The 21,725-nt window shown below is 43.3% G+C and overlaps 1 protein-coding gene across 1 annotated transcript in view; it reads left to right on the top strand.

Annotated features, from left to right (window-relative positions):
• Positions 1-21,725, top strand: part of ppfia4 (PTPRF interacting protein alpha 4) — a 560,134-nt gene that overhangs the window by 460,220 nt on the left and 78,189 nt on the right. The window contains exons 6-7 of the mRNA XM_068007385.1: positions 17,974-18,195; positions 20,189-20,335. Of these exons, the coding sequence (XP_067863486.1) occupies positions 17,974-18,195; positions 20,189-20,335 (369 nt within the window). The remainder of the gene's footprint in view (positions 1-17,973; positions 18,196-20,188; positions 20,336-21,725) is intronic.

Below are 21,725 nucleotides of genomic sequence, written 5' to 3' on the forward strand. Positions count from 1 at the left end.
TAGCAGTTTGTGCCAATAGTAACTTGGGTGCAATCTACAATCTTCATCTTTTTTACAAGAATACAAGCAGTGTGCTGTTGACTCTTGTTTCTCCAGAGTACTTACGAAAATAACAGTTAGTAATGTTCACAATTTAGTACAGAGGTCTTTTGAGGTATTTTCAGCATTTCAGTAGTGTTGATCACTGCAGCAGTGCAGAAAATGTTTAGGTTTGTTTTGTATTATGTCGGTTTTTAAGAAAAAGTTGAATTTCACAAAGGAAATCAGAACTTTCTGTCCCTTTTGAAGAAATGCCCAAGTGAATGAAAACTCACAATGCACAATAATACAATTTTTCCTCCACACTACAGTCAACTTGCCAAAGAATGGATGACATCATTAATATTCTTGTTGAATCAAGCCCCAGGAAAGGGAAACTTTTTTTAAAATGGAATTGAGCTGTCTGATTATTGTGAAGAAATTTGAGAGCAATCCCATCAAAACCAAAAAGCCCAGCTTTAGTTAGTATTGAAAACTGTATTTCAAGATTCAGACTGAGAGGAGCCAACAGCATCAGTTATATTAAATGACTTTATATTAGCAATAATCATTTCAGCTATAATTAATTTAATAACATGTAGAATGGAACATTTTCGGATTAATTAAAGTAAAAAGCCATGTAGTAAAATGTATGGCTAGCAGAGCAACATCTCCATCTACTCAATTAATGAAATGACCTGAATAACTCACTTGTGAATGTGGCACTCATTTGTCTTTCCATTTGTGAAATAAAAGTCCACATTACAATGCCATCTATATATTATCCTATAGTTAAATATTATACCCTTTGTATGAAAAGGTGATATCTACTGATAATCCTTTCTACCTGTGTCTCTTTCTTGTGTCTCAATGCTAAAATGACAAAAACAAGATTATTCAAGACTGCTTTTCCAAAAGGACAAATATTTTTCATTTGAAAGCTGGTTTTGTCAGAGGTCATCAGAGGAACATAGGAACAGGAGTAGGCTGTTCACCCCCTCGAGCCTGTTCCACCATTCAATTAGATCATGGCTGATCTGTATTCGGCTTATGTTGAGTTGAAAGTGTGGAGATTTTATAACAGAAGGAAAAGGATTATAGCACAGTACTCACTTTGTTTCCAAATCATTCCCAATTTATAACTTTCCTCCTTTGCGGTCATTCATTTGTCATGCCAGTTCATTAGCATGGAGATTGAGGCAGCAGATCAAATACCTCATTTTATCCTCCCAGTTTAAGATGGCAACAAAGCTTCCTGTGGATGGGAGGTAATAAGATACTCAACAGCAAGATTAGGCAAATGGGATTCTCAATAATTTCATGTCAAGCAATGTATTCTCCCCTCCCCCAATATGCAAGAGGAACTTGGCTGAAAATTCGTGCAATTGCTCACATGCAAAATAAATTGATTGGTAGACTAATCACCACCAGAATTTTAAGACAATAGCAGATGGTTCATTCAAATTATCTTTGTGTGTGTGTGTGTGTGTGTGTGTGTGTGTGTGTGTGTGTATATACAACCCTTGCTATTTTTACATGATACATAATGCAATAATATTCTTACCAAACCAACCACATTAGAAAAGAACTGAACCATATATCTGTTTGGATAGTGTAGGTGGGAAATGAAGTTTAACATCATCAGTTACATCTTATTACAACAAGATAAATGGACTGATGCATTTTATCTCAATGTCCCAAGACAGCACTAACATTTTCATCTGTTTGAATGTTGCTGTTTTTATGCGATCCAGTGGAACTCTTGTTATGCAATCGGTCAGGAAGAATAGAGCTGAATATAATTGGACAAAAAAAAGAAAAGTCAGTGTTTGAAATCTGAAAAATAAAGTCTGCTGGAAATACACAGAACGCCATTAGATGTGAAACAGAAGAAGGGCTAGGGGTTCAGGTAGGACAGGATTGTTACAAAGAGCCACTGAAATGTTAAATTCTCCTTCTCCTTTTCAGATGCTAACAGATGTGCAGTGTATTTACAACATTTTCTGTTGCTATTTCATTATAATAGATTTGCATACAACTCTATGCACGGTCTGTTTGATGCTGCAAGGAGTAAAATCGAGACATGTTAGTTGTTACAAAGGGCCCGATTTTAGCACCCGCGATCGGGTGCCTTGGTGGCGGGGGGGCTACGAAAATCGGCGATTCCCGGGTCGGGTCGGGAGCCCGGCTCCAACTCACCCACTTCTGGGTTTCCCACTGACGCGCTCACATGCACGTGCAGCCCCCACATGTGGAACTCCCGTCGGCAATTAAAGCCGGCGGGGTGCCACTTTCGGTATTTATTTAGGTATTTCAGGTCATTTAGAGACCTGCTTACCATAATATTTTAGGAGGGGTGAGATTTTGCAAACAACTGGGACTGTTTCCCGTACTGGGGGAAACACTCCCAGTTGAAATGGACGTGTTGCAGCCATCAGCCTGTGGCAGTTGCAAAGGTCATTTGACAGGTTGCGGGGGGGAGACCCTCACTCATTGCAGGAGGCCACTCTGTCACTTTGGATAAAGTTTGGCCTCCACCACCCTCCTCCTGACAATCAAATTCACCAACTTGTACACTTACACTTAGCAGCTCGGCATGAAGGAGGCTGCAGATGTCCCGACACATGTGCCTAACTTGCGGACCCTCTCAGATGTACATCTTCCGATGGGGGCCACCGTAGCTGCAGTCATGACCCCCTCAGAGGGCGAACAGCATCACCAGCCTTGCCGGCCACGCTGTCCACCTCTGACACATGGAGCTCCACAACACAGTGCTGTGAGGCATCCACCTGCACAGCAGGAGGGAGGGCAACCGCAGAGAGAGATGCATCGCAGAGGGTACTACCCTCGCCACAGGGTCCACAGACCGAGGCTCAGCTTCCTGGACCTTTCTGAGCAGCCGTGCACACGGAGGCTCAGAGTCATTCGACATGTAGTCGTGGACATCTGCAGCCTCCTTCATGCCGAGCTGCTCCCGGCTGGCCCGAGCACCATCTTCTTACCTGTCGCTGTCAAAGTCACCACTGCCCTCAACAACTTCTCCTCCACATCCTTCCAGGGTGCCACCGGGGACATCGCCGACGTCTCTCAGTCGTCTGCACAAAAGAGCCCTGCAAATACACCTACACCCACTCTGCAGTGACACGATGGGTGGCATCAGTTGTGGGTCTTCATTGTGATCCTCAGGAAAGGGCATTATTGCACAAACCAGACAAGATTCGCAAAGACGTGGCAGTAGTGGTGCCAATATAATATGTAATGTGAGTTGCTCAGAAATTAAATATAAGTAAAAACCATGACAAACCCTCAAACACCCTTGTGCATCCCCTTCATGCTCACGACATGTTTGCCTTACGCTTCTTACTGCACATATGTGATGCATGCCCTGTGGCTGCAGCACAGGTGGTGGCAGGTTGCGTGAGGCTGACTGTGAAAGAGATGCATGAGAGGATGAGTATGAGATAGAGCCACGAGATTGTATGAGGATTGGGTTGAGTGGTAGTGGCGGGATGAGTACTGGCGAGGTGAGTAAGTGCAGGTAAGATGAGGATGAGGTTTGAGTGGGTGTGAGGAGTGATGTGACAGAGTAGTGTTGGCAGTGCAGAAGGAGATGTGGGGTGGGGGCGGTGATGTGGCAGATGGAGTGTAGGGGAATGAGTAAGTGTACTCACTTCGGCTGACCTACTTAGGTCATTGCCGCGCCCTCCTGTATGCAGGTGGGCGATATGTTGGTGGTGCAGGTGACCTCCTCTGCCACCTCGAGCCAGGCCTTCTTGGTGGCAGAGGCAGGCCGCTTCCTCCCACCCGCCAGGGGGAAGATCTCTGTCCTCCCCCTCCTCCTCACCCCATCCAATAAGAGCTGGATTGAGGCATCATTAACCTGGGAGCAGCCTTCCCCCTGGGCTACTCCATGCTGTAATTTTTCCTGTTTGTTGCAGCATCAGTCAGTGGAGGGACTGCCCCTTTAAATAGAGCTCCTCCAGCTGACAGACCTTACTGCGCATGCGCAGCCCGCCCGCCGCGCAGCTCAGCAGCGGGGAACCTCGGAACAACAGGTAAGTGGATCCAATCAGCCTGCGATTGCGCGCGGAGCAGACTGATTTCACCAGACGCGTTACCCACGCGCCCAATCGACCCCCCCGCCGCAAGCCCAATGGTAATATCGGGCCCAAAGTGTCAGAACATTGCAAGGATGGCCTTCATTCTGTGGAGCTTGCATCTGGTGAAACTCGACAGTCAATGATTTTAATTCATTTACCCTGTAAGTAAATGGAACACACTCCTGTTGTAATAAAATTACTAGTCAATTACATTGAAAATCTGAGTGCTGCTTTTCCATAAATCAAGGAAATCTATTGCCAGTGTGCATATCAATGGATTATTAGCATTTCGAGAGATTGAAAAAAACTAATAACTTCTAGTGATATGCTGATTTATGATATTTATTAAAAGTTTTAAAAGCTTTAGTTCCTGGATAGTTCAGCGAGACTCCTGCCTCCCTAAGCTAACTGTCTTTTTTGTTAAAAGTATTCAACCTGTACATCTTGACACTGAAATAAATATTAATGTTATGGTACTAAAACGACTCAAACAACTCTCACCATAATAATATTAAACTAAATACCTAATGCAAAATTTTACATCATAAATAAGTATTTTCAATGCTTTACCTTTTAGATTTCCTTCAATTTTTCTCTTCTCCATTCTCTCCTTTTTATTTTAACTTTAACTTTAATTTTACTTTTTTTAGTAAATTTCTATACCATCCGCATTTTGTATGAAGTTTAAAAGCTTTCATCTAACTTTATTTTTCTGCTTCCCTACTACCAGCGTCCATTTTGAAAGTGGGGGGCAATTTTTTTATATATATAGTGGATTTTTACTGGCTTCCCACTTGCTTGAAGGTCGGTTTCCCATCTAATCAAATCCCTGGATTCTGACTTCACAGGCATGATTAGGTCAATCTTTCATGTGATCAAGTGTTTTCAAACTCAGAAGAGCTGAATTTTAGTCATTGACCTCACAGCCCAACATTGCCTCGATGAGCAAATTCACCCGCAGTGCTGAGTGTTTCCTGGTCAGCTGCATTGCAGAGGCAGCCAGGAGATTACAATCTTTCTCATGATGTATTCAGTGATGTTCACAATAAAGCAAACCATGCAGCGTGTTCAAGTTCCAGAAACATTCTGAGCATTGAAAATGTTTTCAGTTCTTCCTGCAGATTTTCGTGCACTTCCATGAAGTGTCACACATAACTTGTTCCATTTGACTTTCTGCAGTGTGTCATCCTACAATTGGCTTTTCTTTTCACTCTGGTCTCTGCTCTGTTTAATTTGTTCTGCTTTTAATTTAATTCATGTCATTGACTTCACTTTCAGCTCCTGATGAAGGGAAATATTTTGATGGGAATCAATTATTTTGTTTTGAAATTGTTCCACTCTATCAGAATTACATATTATACAACATTGATGAGGCCACATTTAGAATACTATGTGCAGTTTTGGACACTCCATTATAGAAAAGACATTAAGGTAGTAGAGTTTTCATAGTATATTCACTGGGATACTGCCAGGATGGGAAACTATAGTTGTGAGGAGAGACCGGAGGTATTGGGACTATTTGCTCTGGAGAGGAAAATATTAAGAGGAAGTTTAATTGAGGTTTTTGAAATTGCAGAGGATTTTAATAGAATGAATAGGGAAAGACTTTCCCCATGTTGGGACGTCTGTGATGAGGGGTCATCAATTTAAAATTGTCACTGAGACAGTGAAGAGAGAGGATATGAGAATTTTTTATGCAAGGAGCATTGACTAAATGCTTTGCCACAGGGAGTGATTGAGGTAGAGATCATAGTATCTTATGGGAAAATTAGATCAATATTTATGCTATAGTGAGAGACTAGGCCAGTGAGATTAGGGTTGGATTGCTCATGCAAAGAGCTGGCACAGACACGATGGACTGTAAAATTCAATGATACTGCTCCAGTAGTGTGACACAGATTCCACCAAATGTATCTGTCTGTTGGAGGATGACGCCAGAATGAAGATCAAAATGGCTTTCTGGGAACTGAGAGGCCAAGTTGGTTTGAACACTGTACTTTAATCTTTGGAAGCTGAATTTGGATACAGTGTGGATGATGGGGTGAAAGTCTCTTTCCTCTGCCACCTCTAGGGGCTCTAAACAAAATCATTTTGAATACATGGATCCATCGCATTTTAATGTGCACAACTCACCCCTCATTGATGCTAATCTTAGTCCGGGTCTAACAATGAAAAAATTCACAGTGATACTTGTTCAAAGTTCTGATTGAGACACATTGTTGAGAAAATGTCACTTTGCCTTTCACTGTGCAGTATCTGACCTGAGACTGTTCGATGCTGACATTGGTTGAAAAGTATTCATTCCCTAGCACTAAAATTCTTCACCTTGATAAGCACAAAAATTTACTGCCCTCCAAAAAAAAGTAACGCATATATAGGAACATACCAAGTCTTCCTCAGTAGTTAGCAAAATTCACTTAATATCAGTGATGCATGAGTTCAGTTATTGCATTTTTAGGCAGTCCCCAAGGAAATACTTTAGCCCCCAGCTGTGAGTCCACAGGATGTAGGTTCATGTTCAACGCTGGATTTGAGCACATCATTTGGACTAACACTTGGCTGCATTGTTGGAGCTGCTGTCCTTTGAATGAGGTAGTAAACAGAGGCCCTGGCTTCATGTTCCAGTGCTTCAGGTGGATGTAAAAGATTCCATGACACTATTCAAAGAAGAGCTGGGAATTCTCCTGATATCCTGGTCAACATTCCTCCCTTGGCCAAAACCACCTAAAATAGAGAAACTGGCCATTCACCTTTCTGCTTGTGCAACCCTGCTGTGCACAAAAATGGCTGCCGTCTTTGCCATCATAAGTGATTGCACTTTAAAAGTAATTCATTTAATATAAAGCCCTTTGAGCATCCTGAGAGATGTGGTAAGGCACTACATAAAAGTAAGTTACTAAATTTCCAGCTCTTCAGATCTCCTTTCTAAAGCTGCACGACAGGTCTCCTTCCCCCAAAATTTACTACTTTAGGCCCTCACTCCTGGTTAAAGGAACAAGCCCAGAACTCCATTACGATAAAATCTTGTACAGCATTTTTGGAGGGCAGATCCAATGAGTTCACCTTTCCCAGGATATCAGGGTTTCTACAAATGTTGAGATTGCTAATTTTGGTTATGTTCTTTTCCTTTAGAAACTTGAGCTCATCCAAAACTCTGTTGCCCATATCCAAACTTGCACCAAGTCCCGTTCACCCATCACCCGTGCTCGCTGACCTACATTGGCTCCCGGTCCGGAATGCCTCAATTTTAAAAGTCTCATCCTTGTTTTCAAATCCCTCCACGGCCTCACCCCTCCCTATCTCCATAACCTCCTCCAGTTCTATAATCCTCCGAGATCTCTGTGCTCCTCCAATTCTTGCCTCTTGTACATCCCTGATTTTAAAAGCTCCACCATTGGCGGCCGTGCCTTCAGCTGCCTAGGCCCTAAGCTCTGAAATTCCCTCTCTGCCTCTCTACCTCTCTGTCCGCCTTTAAGATGCTCCTTACAACCTACCTCTTTGACCAAGCTTTTGGTCACATGTCCTAATGTCTCCTCATGTGGCTCGGTGTCAAATTTTGTTTGATAACGCTCCTGTAAATGTGCCTTTGGATGTTTTACTACATTAAAGGCACTATATAAATTCAAATTGTTGTTGGTTGTTGCATTTATATAGTGTCTTTAACATCCCAAGGTGCAGAAGTAATGATCAAGAAACACAGAGAAAAGTTAGGGAAAGAACCTATCCACTACAGATCCATCTACCTGAACAATGATGATTCCATTTTTTTTATATACTTCATGTTAATTTGACTATAAATGAAACCTTCATACAATTAACTGGCTAAAATAGATTGTTAAAGAGTGTGGAACAAAACTTCCAGAAATGTTCTTCACAGTAATTAGCCATTACGAAGTTAGAATGCTGTGCTTTTATCTTAATTAACATCAACTCTGTGCAAAGTAAAGATCTTCTCATATTGCATGCATCATTTTCACCTTTTGTCATTCAGAGATCTATTTATATACTAATTGTATAGCCTGTGAGGGTTAGAATAAGCCTGTTGTTTGAACTGTGAGTGGCTGTAAGTAGTCAGATTTTGCATTCCTTTCTTTAAAGCTATCTCTAATTAGCACTTCATCCTAACTTTATTGCTTAATCAATTCCTATTTGACTGTTATCGATCTAAAAATCTGCCTTTTATCTATAGATCAAATGATATTTGAAAAGTGCAAATTGCTCATAGTACAATTTTCAAATTAAATGTAAAGTAGCCTCATCAATTCTTTCTGCAGTGATGCTATAAGAAGTCTATGTATGTGGCATATTTGCTATTGATCCATTTTGGACTCTTTGTACTTTTAGTTCTTGAAAACTAATTTTCATAAATGATAAAATGTTAGCAAGCAATCTGGAGAAAGGTGTTTAATTAAACAAATATTATCTGGTAAAAAAATATATTATAGAATCATAGAAAGATTACAACATGGAAGGAGGCCATTCAGCCCATCGAGTCTCTGCAAGAGCAATCCAGCTAGTCCAGTAACGCTGCAAATCCTTTCCTTTCAAGTACTTGTCCAACTCCATTTTGAAAGCCATGACAGGATCTGGAATGCACTGCCTCCACCACCCCCTCAGGCACGCATTCCAGATCCTAACCACTCACAGTGTAAAAAAAGGTTTTCCTCATGTCACCTTTGGTTCTTTTGCCAATCACCTTAAATCTATGTCCTCTGGTTCTTGATCTTTCCGCCAATGGAACAGTTTCTCTCTATCTACTCTGTCTAGACCCTTCATGATTTTGAATACCTCTATCAAATCTCCTCTCAACCTTCTCTGTTCCAAGGAGAACAACCCCAGCGTCTCCAGTCCAACCATGTAACTAAAGTCCCTCATTCCTGGAATCATTCTAGTAAATCTCTTCTGCACCCTCTCCAAGGCCTTCACACCTTTCCTAAAGTGCGGTGCCCAAAACTGGACACACTACTCCAGTTATGGCTCCACAGTACTCCAGTGTTTTATAAAGGTTCATCATGACTTCCTTGCTTTTGTACTCTATGCCTCTATTTATAAATGATGTGGAGATGCCTGTGATGGACTGGGGTTGACAAATGTAAGGAATCATACAACACCAGGTTATAGTCCAACTGTTTTATTTGAAAATCACAAGTTTTTGGAGGCTTTCTCCTTTGTCAGGTGAGCGAGTGTGGGATTCCATGGAAGGTTACCGCATTTATAGTCAGAGGACAATACCTGGTGATTACAGATAATCTTTCCAACTGCCCGTTGTCAAAGCAATCAAAGTGTTCAGACAGAGTGATGTTACCTACAGGATCACCGAATATACAAACGGCCAGAACAAAAGACAGACAGAGAGAGAGAAACATCCGAAAGGAAGAGAAAGACAGAGAATGACCCGTTGTATTAAAATCCACAACGACGCCGCAACCTCGATACCAAGATAGAGTCCATACTCTCAACCTGTACTCAGGACACAGCAGACCAGCTACGAGACACCGCCAAACAGACGAGGCAACGGAACTACGCCGCCTACATGAAAACCAAGAGCAGGAAGCTTGAGAAACTCGGCATCACCACCAGCATCAACCAAGCCTCCCCCGGTACCACGGTTGCAACCACAGGGAAGTCTATCGTCAATTTATCCGACCACACCCTTCAACCAGATGAAATCGAAGTTCTCAGCCGAGGGCTCAATTTCTGCCCCACCACCAAAGTGGACCCCATTGGTCTCGCGGCGGACACAGAGGAATTCACCAGGAGAATGAGACTCCGGGAATTCTTCCACAAATCCCAAGATTTCAGCAGCGAACCCAATGAGACAATCAACGATCCGGAACAGCAGACAGCAACCGAAGAAGAAAGAGTCAAACTGGACTCCTCCGGAGGGTCGCTGCCCTAAGCTTGACATGTATGCTCAAGCTGTCAGGAAATGCGTCAATGCCAGATTCATCAGCTGCACTCACAAGACAGTCCAGAATGTCACCCGAGCACAACGCAACGCCATCAACGCTCTCAAGACCAACCGCAACATCATCATCAAACCAGCGGACAAAGGAGGAGCCATCGTCATACAGAACAGAACGGACTATTGCAAAGAAGCATACCGACAACTGGACAACCAGGAACACTACAGACGGTTACCCGCAGATCCGACTAAGGAACACACCCACCAGCTCAACAAACCGATCAAGACCTTCGATCCAGACCTTCAAAGCATCCTACGCACTCTCATCCCACGTACTCCCCGTGTGGGAGACTTCTACTGCCTCCCAAAGATACACAAAGCCAACACACCCGGATGTCCTATCGTATCAGGCAACGGAACCCTGTGTGAGAACCCCTCTGGATATCTTGAGGGCATCCTGAAACCGATCATACAGGGAACCCCCAGCTTCTGTCGTGACACAACAGACTTCTTACAAAAACTCAGCACCCACGGACCAGTTGAACCAGGAACACTTCTCACCACGATGGACGTCTCGGCACTCTACACCAGTATCCCCTACGATGACGGCATCGCTGCAACAGCATCAGTACTCAACACCAACAACAGCCAATCCCCAGACGCCATCCTACAACTCATCCGCTTCATCCTGGATCACAATGTCTTCACCTTCGACAACCAGTTCTTTACCCAAACACACGGAACAGCCATGGGGACCAAATTCGCACCCCAATACGCCAACATTTTCATGCACAAGTTCGAGCAGGACTTCTTCACTGCACAGGACCTCCAACCAACGCTATACACCAGATACATCGACGACATTTTCTTTCTATGGACCCATGGCGAAGAATCACTGAAGAGACTACACGATAACATCAACAAGTTCCATCCCACCATCAAACTCACCATGGACTACTCCTCAGAATCGGTTTCTTTCTTGGACACACGAATCTCCATCAAAGACGGGCACCTCAGCACCTCACTCTACCGCAAGCCCACGGACACCCTCACGATGCTCCACATTTCCAGCTCCCACCCTAACCATGTCAAAGAGGCCATCCCCATGGACAGGCCCTGCGAATACACAGGATCTGTTCAGACGAAGAGGAACGCGATGGACACCTACAGACGCTGAAAGACGCCCTCGTAAGAACGGGATATGACGCTCGACTCGTCGATCGACATTTCCGACGGGCCACAGCGAAAAATCGCATAGATCTCCTCAGAAGACTAACACGGGACGCAGCCAACAGAGTACCCTTCGTCGTCCAGTACTTCCCCGGAGTGGAGAAACTACGCCATGTTCTCCGCAGCCTTCAACATGTCATCGATGACGACGAACACCTCGCTAAGGCCATCCCTACACCTCCACTACTCGCCTTCGAACAGCCACCCAACCTCAAACAGACCATCGTTCGCAGCAAATTACCCAGCTTTCAGGAGAACAGCGTCCACGACACCACACAACCCTGCCACGGCAACCTCTGCAAGACATGCCAGATCATCGACACAGACACCACCATCACACAAGAGGACACCACCCACCAGGTACATAGTTCATACTCCTGTGACTCGGCCAACGTTGTCTACCTCATACGTTGCAGGAAAGGATGCCCCGGAGCATGGTACATTGGCGAGACCATGCAGACACTGCGACAACGGATGAACGGACACCGCGCAACAATCGCCAGACAGGAGGGTTCCCTCCCAGTCGGGGAACACTTCAGCAGTCAAGGACATTCAGCCACCGATCTTCGGGTAAGTGTTCTCCAAGGCGGCCTTCGAGACACACGACAACGCAAAATCGTCGAACAGAAATTGATAGCCAAGTTCCGCACCCATGAGGACGGCCTCAACCGGGATCTTGGGTTCATGTCACGCTACACGTAACCCCACCAGCGAAAAAAAGTTATCTGTTTTTAATACAACGGGTCATTCTCTGTCTTTCTCTTCCTTTCGGATGTTTCTCTCTCTCTCTCTGTCTGTCTTTTGTTCTGGCCGTTTGTATATTCGGTGGTCCTGTAGGTAACATCACTCTGTCTGAACACTTTGATTGCCTTGACAACGGGCAGTTGGAAAGATTATCTGTAATCACCAGGTATTGTTCTCTGACTACAAATGCGGTAACCTTCCATGGAATCCCACACTCGCTCACCTGACGAAGGAGAAAGCCTCCGAAAGCTTGTGATTTTCAAATAAAACAGTTGGACCTGGTGTTGTAAGATTCCTTACATCTATTTATAAAGCGCAGGATCCCGTATGCTATTTTAACTGCTTTCTCAACCTGCCCTGCCACCTTCAATGATTTGTGTACATATACCCCCAGATCTCTCTGTTCCTGTACCCCTTTTAGAATTGTGCCCTTCAGTTTATATTGCCTCTCCTCATTCTTCCTACCGAAATGTATTACTTCGCATTTTTATTTCATCTGCTATGCGTCCACCCATGCCACCAGCCAGTCTATGTACTCTTGAAGTCTATCACTAACCTCCTCAGTGTTCACTACACTACCAAGTTGTGTGTCATCTGCAAATTTGGAAATTATGCCCTGTACACCCAAGTCCAAGTTATTAATATATATTAAGAAAAGCAGTGTTTCTAGTACTGACCTCCGGGGAAGACCACTATACACCTCCCTCCAGTATGAAAACCAACCGTTCACCACTACTCACTGTTTCCAATTCTGTATCCATGCTGCTACTGCTCCCTTTATTCCATGGGCTTCACTCTTGATGACAAGTGTTGACCGGAAGTCACCGTTTAACGGTTTTGGCTGAGTACACAGAGGAAGAGTCAATTCTCTCTTAATTCTCAATTCTCTTTATTAACATTATTAGATCATGTACATACCGCTTATACGTCTAGTTAGATATAGGCATGTAGTTTCCAGCAGGTTATACAGTTTTATACTCAAACTAGGATTTAAACGCACACCCACTAGGTTTCTCTGATAACACTCCCTGAGTGTCAGGATTTAAACGCACACCCACTAGGTTTCTCTGATAACACTCCCTGAGTGTCACAGAATAGAAAGGATATTATATTACCCGGAAAGGAGAGATACTGCTGGCCAAGCAATTCTCTTTCTCACTCCCAACGTCGTCTCTACGTCCCTGACGTAGTCTCTACGTCCCGGACGTAGGGTTCTCACTTCCACAATGGTTGTCTCCGGAGTCTCCCTCACAAACAAAGACACACTGGGACCAAGCCAGCAATTCTTCAGTTTTAACTCCAAGCCTGTCTTTTCGAATGATGCTGTCTTCTCTGGTTGGCTCAAAGTTGCTGGAGTGATCGATGTCATCCCCTGATTGGCTCTGTTCCAAGGGCCTAGGTAGCATCACAGTTCCTTTGTCCCTGTAAGAAGCGGAACGAATTCAAACCGGTTCTGGCCAGTTCAGACCAGTGACTGAACTCCAGGTCACCTCAGTTCAAAAGGTCAGTGTCTTTGTTTGCAATTCGAATCAACCTCAATAGGTTTCTGCAGCCTCTGGCCAACACAAGCCTATTGTGCGGCACTTCATCAAACACCTTTTCAAAGTCCATATACACCACATCAACTGCACTGTCCTCATCGACTCTCTCTGTTACCTCATCAAAAAACTCTTATCAAGTTAGTTAAACACGATTTGCCTTTAACAAATCCGTGCTGGCTTTCCCTAATCAATCCACACTTGTCCAAGTGACTGCTAATTTTGTCTCGGATTATCGTTTCTCTTGGTTTCCCCACCACCGAGGTTAAACTGACTGGCCTGTAGTTGCTGTGTTTATCCTTGCACCCTTTTTTGAAAAAAGGAGTAACATTTGCAATTCTCCTCTCCTCTGACACCACCCCTGTATCTAAAGATATTTGGAAGATTATGGTCAGTACATCTGCAATTTCCACCCTTACTTCCCTCAGCAACCTAGGATGCATTCTATCCTGACTGGGTGACTTATCTACTTTAAGTACAGCTAGCCTTTCTATTACCTCCTCTTTCTCAATTTTTAGTCCTTCCAGTATCTCAACTACATCTTCCTTTACTGAGACTCTGGCAGCATCTTCTTCCTTGGTAAAGACGGATGCAAAGTACTCATTTAATATCTCAGCCACCCCCTCTGCACTTCATGCATAGATCTCCTTTTTGGTCCCTAACCGGTCCCACCCCTCCTCTTACTACCCGTTTACTGATTTCATGCCTATAGTAGATTTTTGGATTCCCTTTTATGATGGCTGCCTGTCTATTCTCATACTTACTCTTTGCCCCTCTTATTTCACTTCCTCTCTGAACTTTCTATATTCAGCCTGGTTCTCACTTGTCTTATCAACCTGACATCTGTCGTACGCCCCTTTTTTCTGCTTCATCTTACTCTCCATCTCTTTTGTCATCCAGGGAGCTCTGGCTTACTCCCTCATGGGAATGTACCTAGACTGTACCCAAACCACCTCCTCCTTAAAGGCTGCCCATTGTTCGATTACAGTTGTGCCTACCGATCTTTGATTCCAATTTACCTGAGCCAGATCTGTTTTCATCCTACTGAAATTGGCCCTCCACCAATTGAGTATTTTTACTTTAGAGTGGTCGATGTCCTTTTTCATAGCTTTTCTAAACCTTATGATACTATGATCACTGTTCCCTAAATGTTCCCCCACTGACACTTGCTCCGCTTGGCCCACCTCATTCCCCAGAACCAGATCCAGCAATGCCTCCTCCCTCGTTGGGCTGGAAACGTACTGATCAAGAAAGTTCTCCTGAACACACTTCAAAAATTCCTCCCCCTCTTTGCCCCTTATATTATTACTATCAGAATATATAAGGATAGTTGAAGTCCCCCGTTATCACTAGTGGAGCAAATTTGCTCCTCTATCCTTCCCACCAGTTGGTGGCCTATAGAATACACCCACTAGTGTAATGGCACCTCTATTGTTTCTTAACTCTAAGCAAATAGATTCTGTCTTTGACATCCTTTCTCTCCAGCACTGCAATATTCTCCTTTCTTTCCTTCCCTATCTTTCCTGAACACCTTGTATCCAGGAATATTTAGTACCCAATCCTGCCCTTTTTTGAGCCAGGTCTCCGTTATCGCCACCATGTCATATTCCCATGTGGCTATTTGAGCCTGCAGTTCTTCAACCTTGTTTACCACACTTCGTGCGTTTACACACAAGCACTATAAACCAATCTTAGACTTTCTTGTACTCTATCTTAGTCTGATCCCACCTAATACTGTACTATTTCTCATTTTAGTGCTATTTTTCTCTCCCAATCCTTTGTGCACCTTGTTTCTCCTTTCCAATGCGACATCCTGGTGCCCATCCCCCTGCCAAATTAGTTTAAACCTCCCCCTCCCCCACACAGCACTAGTGAACCTCCCTGCGAGGACATTGGTCCAAGCTCTGTTGAAGTGCAACCCATCCAATCTGTACAAGTCCCACCTCCCCCAGAACTGGTCCCCAGGAATCTAAAGCCCTCCCTCCTGCACCATCTCTCCAGCCACACATCCATTTGCTCTATCCTCCTATCTCTATACTCGCTAGCGCGTGGTACTGGGAGTAATCCGGAGATTACTACCTTTTGAGGTCCTGCTTGTTAATCTCTTTCATAACTCCTTAACATCTGCCTATTAGTTTTTAAATAAAATCATGGTTATTGAATTACACTAGTTTAAGTGATTTATTCAGTCCCTTGAAGCCAAGAATTCTCTGTGCCATCAGTGGGATCTAGATCCATGTGCACAGATAACTCCTCAGCCATTTCACACCTGAGTTTGGCCCCGTCTCACAAGTAATCCTTGATTTATCTCAACTGCTCTCTAACTTTTTATCAACCTTGGCGGTGTTCTACACCAAGACCTTTGGTTCTTCTCCTGGGTTTCTCATTTAGCAGCACTTTAAAGCTACTTATAAGAATGTCTATACTAACTCCGCTCAGAAAAATTATTGAGAAACTCCACTGGTTACCTGGCAGCCACTAGACTTGAAAACAGCATTCCGAGCAAAACAGCTCTCACCCCCCGAGCAGTGCCACATTTATAGACCCCGTGTATGTTCAGTTCCATTCGCAACTCCTCAGATAATGAAGCAGTCCGTGCCCGCGTGCAGCAAGACCTGGACAACATCCAGGCTTGGGCTGATAAGTGGCAAGTAACATTTGCGCCAGACAAGTGCCAGGCAATGACCATCTCCAAGAAGAGAGAGTCTAAACACCTCCCCTTGACATTCAACGGCATTAACATCGCCGAATCCCGCACCATCAACATCCTGGGGGTCACCATTGACCAGAAACTTAACTGGACCAGCCACATAAATACTGTGGCTACAAGAGCAGGTCAGAGGCTGGGTATTCTGCGGCGAGTGACTCACCTCCTGACTCTCCATAGCCTCTCCACCATCTACAAGGCACAAGTCAGGAGTGTGATGAAATACTCTCCACTTGCCTGGATGAGTGCAGCTCCAACAACATTCAAGAAGCTTGACACCATCCAGGACAAAGCAGCCCGCTTGATTGGCACCCCATCCACCACCCTAAACATTCACTCCCTTCACCACGGGCGCACAGTGGCTGCAGCGTGTACCATCCACAGGATGCACTGCAGCAACTTGCCAAGGCTTCTTCGACCGCACCTCCCAAACCCGCGACCTCTACCACCTAGAAGGACAAGGGCGGCAGGCACATGGGAACAACACCACCTGCACTTTCCCCTCCAAGTCACACATCATCCCGACTTGGAAATATATCGCTGTTCCTTCATCGTCGCTGGGTCAATATCCTGGAACTCCCTTCCTAACAGCACTGTGGGAGAACCTTCACCACACGGACTGCAGCGGTTCAAGAAGACGGCTCACAACCACCTTCTCAAGGGCAATTAGGGATGGGCAATAAATGCTGGCCTTGCCAGCGCCGCCCACATCCCATGAACGAATAAAAAAAAAAGCCATCCAATGGAAGTGGTTTAGTAATCATGATTTTCCAGTGTCCTGAATCTGTAGGGTGGGTTCGCCATTAGTGGGGAATTGTATGTGCACATTAATGGCTCTGTCAGTCTGCATGGAACCTTTTCCGATTTGGAAAGGATGTTCTGGCCAGGTTAGCTTTGTGAGAAGCCATCTGCATTTAAATGACAACACACCTTTCATCTGCACTGGCTGAAGAACATCCCTAACGGGCAGGAGGAGCTAAATCGTTTTGTTGGCCTTTTACAGAACAGGCACAAATGGTCCATTCACTCAGTCTGCCACAGGCCATGTACATTGGATACCCAAACACAATGCACTAGAACTTGCTTTAAAATGTAACAGAGTATCTTTCAGTAGCCAGGAACATTTACCATAAGCCCTCTGGTGAGACGTTTAAGATTTATATTTATCAAAAAATAATCTCACAAATTTGGTTATGTTTCTCCGAGTTCTTTTCTTGCAAGTTCAACAATTGACTATTCTATCACAGAATAGGACGGTCAGTAAATTACTGATCAGATTGGTACATTTTGATGTTGAGTGATGTCTTGGTGACTTCAGACTGTGCTGTTTATAAGGGGCTGACAAATAATATATCCCCATATTATCTCTTGTGATTGTGTCATTTGAGTTGTGCAGAACTATGTAGGACAAAGAATTACGAAAGGAATGGGAAAAATTTAAATGTTCACTCTTTATTTTGTTTATTTTGTTCTGTTTATTAGCCCTTTACAATAATAATTTATATGTCTACCAGTGTAGATCTATTTGTATTTGAACCTGTATTGGGAGCCCACTCGTCAATAAAGACCATTTAAATATGCCTCCAAGTTGATCATTGGAAGCACCTTTCAATGGGAAACTGATTTTATTGGTTGTGCAAAGTGATATCTCTTAATTATCATGGCCCCTATTTTGAATACATGTAGAACACCATGTACATAAAGCCTGCTGTTTTGTGATTAACTTTGCAGAGGCTTTCAAATGGTTCCATTGATCCAAACGATGAAGTTAGTCGGGTTGTGGAGTTGCAGGAATTACTGGAAAAACAAAATTTTGAGGTGACGCAGATGAAAGAGCGTCTGTCCACATTATCGGCGCGAGTGGCAGAGCTGGAGGAAGACCTGGACACAGCCAGGAAAGATCTGATCAGATCGGAGGAGATGAACAACAGGTACCAGAGAGACATCAGGGAGGTGAGATATGACCCAGTTCAAATAGTTTAAAATGCTAACAATCTAAATATATTCTGGTCTTTTTCTCTTCATTATAGAATGGAAAATATTTGGATCTGATATATTAACAAGATTTCCCAACTGTTTGCATTTTTTTTAATTGGCCTGCTTGTTCCTCTCTTTTGACTGTCAAGATTCTTCATTGTGAAGCTATTAGACATCATAAAGTTATTTGTGAAAAGTGCAACAATTTATGATTGAGAGTTTTTCCCTCGTACTAATATGATCCAAATGTTAGGTTTAGTAGATGTTTGTCCCGTATGTATCTTTGATTTCATATAACTATGTGGTTAATGTTGCTGCCATTGATTACCAAATGCTCAAAGGTATTCTGCATTTTACTTCCCCCAACTTTTCCAATTATTTTTTTTCACCTCCTTTTGGTGAGACACACCATTCCCAGACCAAAAGAGTGACAGGCTTGATGTCAGGAGTCTATTAATGTTGTTCTGAACAGAGCAATATAATATGTGGGAAAGTGGCAAAAGTTGACTCTCCCTTTCTGTGGGGAAGAATTTTATGGTCCAATTTGAAATTTGGCATTCTTAGTGAGGCGAATAGAGAGAGGGACCGAGACCCCATGACCTTACACTTCATAACCCTGGAGGGATGAGCTCAGTAACTCAGATTTTTCTTGCTCCTTGTTTTTCCTTCCTTTCTGTTTATTCTCCTTACGGCACACCACTGCTCTGCCATGGGAACAGGAAGATACCCTACTGCCTGGCCTCTGCTAAAGCCACTCTATAACCAGGCACTGCTGAATGCATGAGAGCAGCTGAGAGGACTTGCTAACAATTATTCCATCATCTCAAAGACCCTCTGTTTGATCACCTATGACATCTGGGTTGAATTCGTGGCCACCAAGTCAAGATTGGGAACTTGTCATGGGGCAAGACTTCCTCTGTGCTCTAGGTGTAGAGAAATCATAAGCACTTTCTTCTTAAATCTATTTACAATTTTGCGACACAGCACAGCGGAAAGTTTCCCCTCATGGGGAAATCTGAATAAAACCCAATTTCTATCTGCATCATAGCTTTTCAGCTCTGGTCATGCTCAAAGCTGAGTGTCAGTATGGTCAAAACATGTACTAGTTGTTTGACTGTCTGTGTCAGACATATACCCACCATTCGAATACCAGGGTTAAAGCAAAAAACACAGGTATTGAAGTGTTGTTAGAGATGTGACCCGCAATCTCGACCATCAAGTAGGAAAATCCTCCCAAAAATGCTGTTGGTGCTGTGGAACTCCAACCATAGAAAGCTCCCAATATAGGAAACAAGAACAAACTGGTTCTGAGGTTAGTTGAACTGTCTAATCTGGATGAAGAGGGCATAATATAATATAAATGGTGTTGGTGTGCTTAAGCATCTAGATTTCATTTTCTCATCCTCACCACAGAACAAAAATAACAAAAGTGGTCAGTTGAACAATTCAGGTGTTTTTAGGGAGCTTTGTTGATTCTGAATCACAGTACTAGCCCTGGTAGAGAAATGCATGATCTCAATGTTCCAAAGTGCTTCACAGCCAATGAAGTACTTTTTTTTAAAGTGCATTTACTGTTGTTACGTAGACAAACATGTTGCAAGGTCTCACAAAGACCAAAGAGATAAATGACCAGTTAATTTGTTTTTACTGGTTTTGATTGAGGGATAAATGTTGGTGAGGACACTGGGAGAACTCCCCTGATGATCTTCAAATGTTGCCTTGGGAGCTTTTACGTCCACCTGATGGGGCCTCAGTTTAACGACTCATCCGAAAGATGGCACCTCAGATGGTGTAGCGCTCCCTCAGTACTGCACTGGTCAGCCTTGATTACCTGCTCAAGTCTCTGGAATGAGTCTTAAACCCACAACCTTCTGGCTTGAGGCGAGAGTGCTAACACTAAGCCAAGGCTGATATCTGGTAGAGCTCTGTTGTTTCCTAGTATTACAGTTAACTCTTTTGTTGGCTTTAGGCAATGGCACAGAAGGATGACATGGAGGAGAGGATTACGACACTTGAAAAGCGTTACCTAGCTGCACAAAGAGAGTCCACGTCATTACATGACCTTAATGACAAACTTGAAAATGAGCTTGCAAATAAGGATTCTCTGCACCGCCAGGTAAAATGTTTTTAGTTGATAAAATAATTAATGTGGCTATTGAAACTCTTTATTTGGCTTGTCCATTTCCAACAGGTAACAATAAAATGACAGTCACTCCCACCGTTTTTCATGTTTTCTCTGAAGCGTTCAAGGATTGCTATGTGGATGAAAATGGTTTGCTAAGTTGATGGTGATGTTATAATACACATGCACTCTAAGAGATTATGGTTCATTTACAGATGTAACTGGGAGGTAGTCACATAATCTAAGGTCATTGGATGTCACAACCAGTCTTTGAATTTTTTTTTTGTCTTGTTCCTATTTTATATGCTGTTCCACCTCTTGCACTGTTCCAATACAAAGAGGGGAGGTGACTTGCTTGACAGCTTTTACACATAGGTGGGTTGGGCTAACTCTGCTCCTCTGTGGAAAAATGCACACGCCTCCCCCAATAGCCTGGCTAAGATGGGAAAAGCACTACATGGTAAATCACTGATGTAAACCTATGTTGTACCACAGCGAATTAGTGCACTAGCACCCTAGGGTACCAGACTGACTTGTCAGCAGCACTTTTAACTTAAAAAAAACACACATCTGCGCTGTTCCACACAAATCTGCATGATGAATAAGGCAGACAACTTGGGCATGGTGAGTAAATGACACATAATTCAACCCGTGATGGGACTTGGATTTTCCAAACATCACTTAGTTCCCATATCCCACTGCTTATTTTTTGTTTTTTTTATATATTGACAAAAATATTTTCTGAACCATTGTATATTTTGATTGCATGGTGTTTACAAAATGAATACATTGGTACATGAGGTTTTTGATGTGATTGTTCTGGGTATGATTTGTGTTTGGGGTGAAGCAGTGGTCCCTGGTGTTCAGCTAGGGATGAGGAAGCCCTACCTCTTCGTCATCTTCTGATTTGGGCCATTGTTCTAGTCTGTCTATGGGTGGACCTCTGATGCTGGCTTATTTCTGCTCCTATACTCCCTTTCTGCCTTCTCCTGGAAAGTAGTTTTAATGGTGTTGAGTGGATCTCTAAGAACTGGCCCCACAACAAACATGACATCTCTAGGTCAAAAATTATAGGCTTTTATTGAAAAGAACTGGGACATCAAACCATAGATGGGGAACAAAGTGGCAGAATAGGTCTGCACTGTTATAATCATTTCCAACTTTGATATATTTTCCTCTCTGCTAATTTTAGATGAAAGAGTAAACATGAAGTGTTCTTATGTAGCTGCACAGTTCTAAGCTCTATCACCGTCATTTAGAATGTAATTTCCATTACAACTGAGTGGACAAAATGCAGAATTTAATAACATGAAGTCATACTACAGGATTTAGTGCTTACTGTTTCTCAATGTATAATAAATGAATTGACTAACTTAAATTCATA

The sequence above is a fragment of the Heptranchias perlo genome, chromosome 27, assembly GCF_035084215.1.
Source record: "Heptranchias perlo isolate sHepPer1 chromosome 27, sHepPer1.hap1, whole genome shotgun sequence".
NCBI lineage: Eukaryota > Metazoa > Chordata > Chondrichthyes > Hexanchiformes > Hexanchidae > Heptranchias > Heptranchias perlo.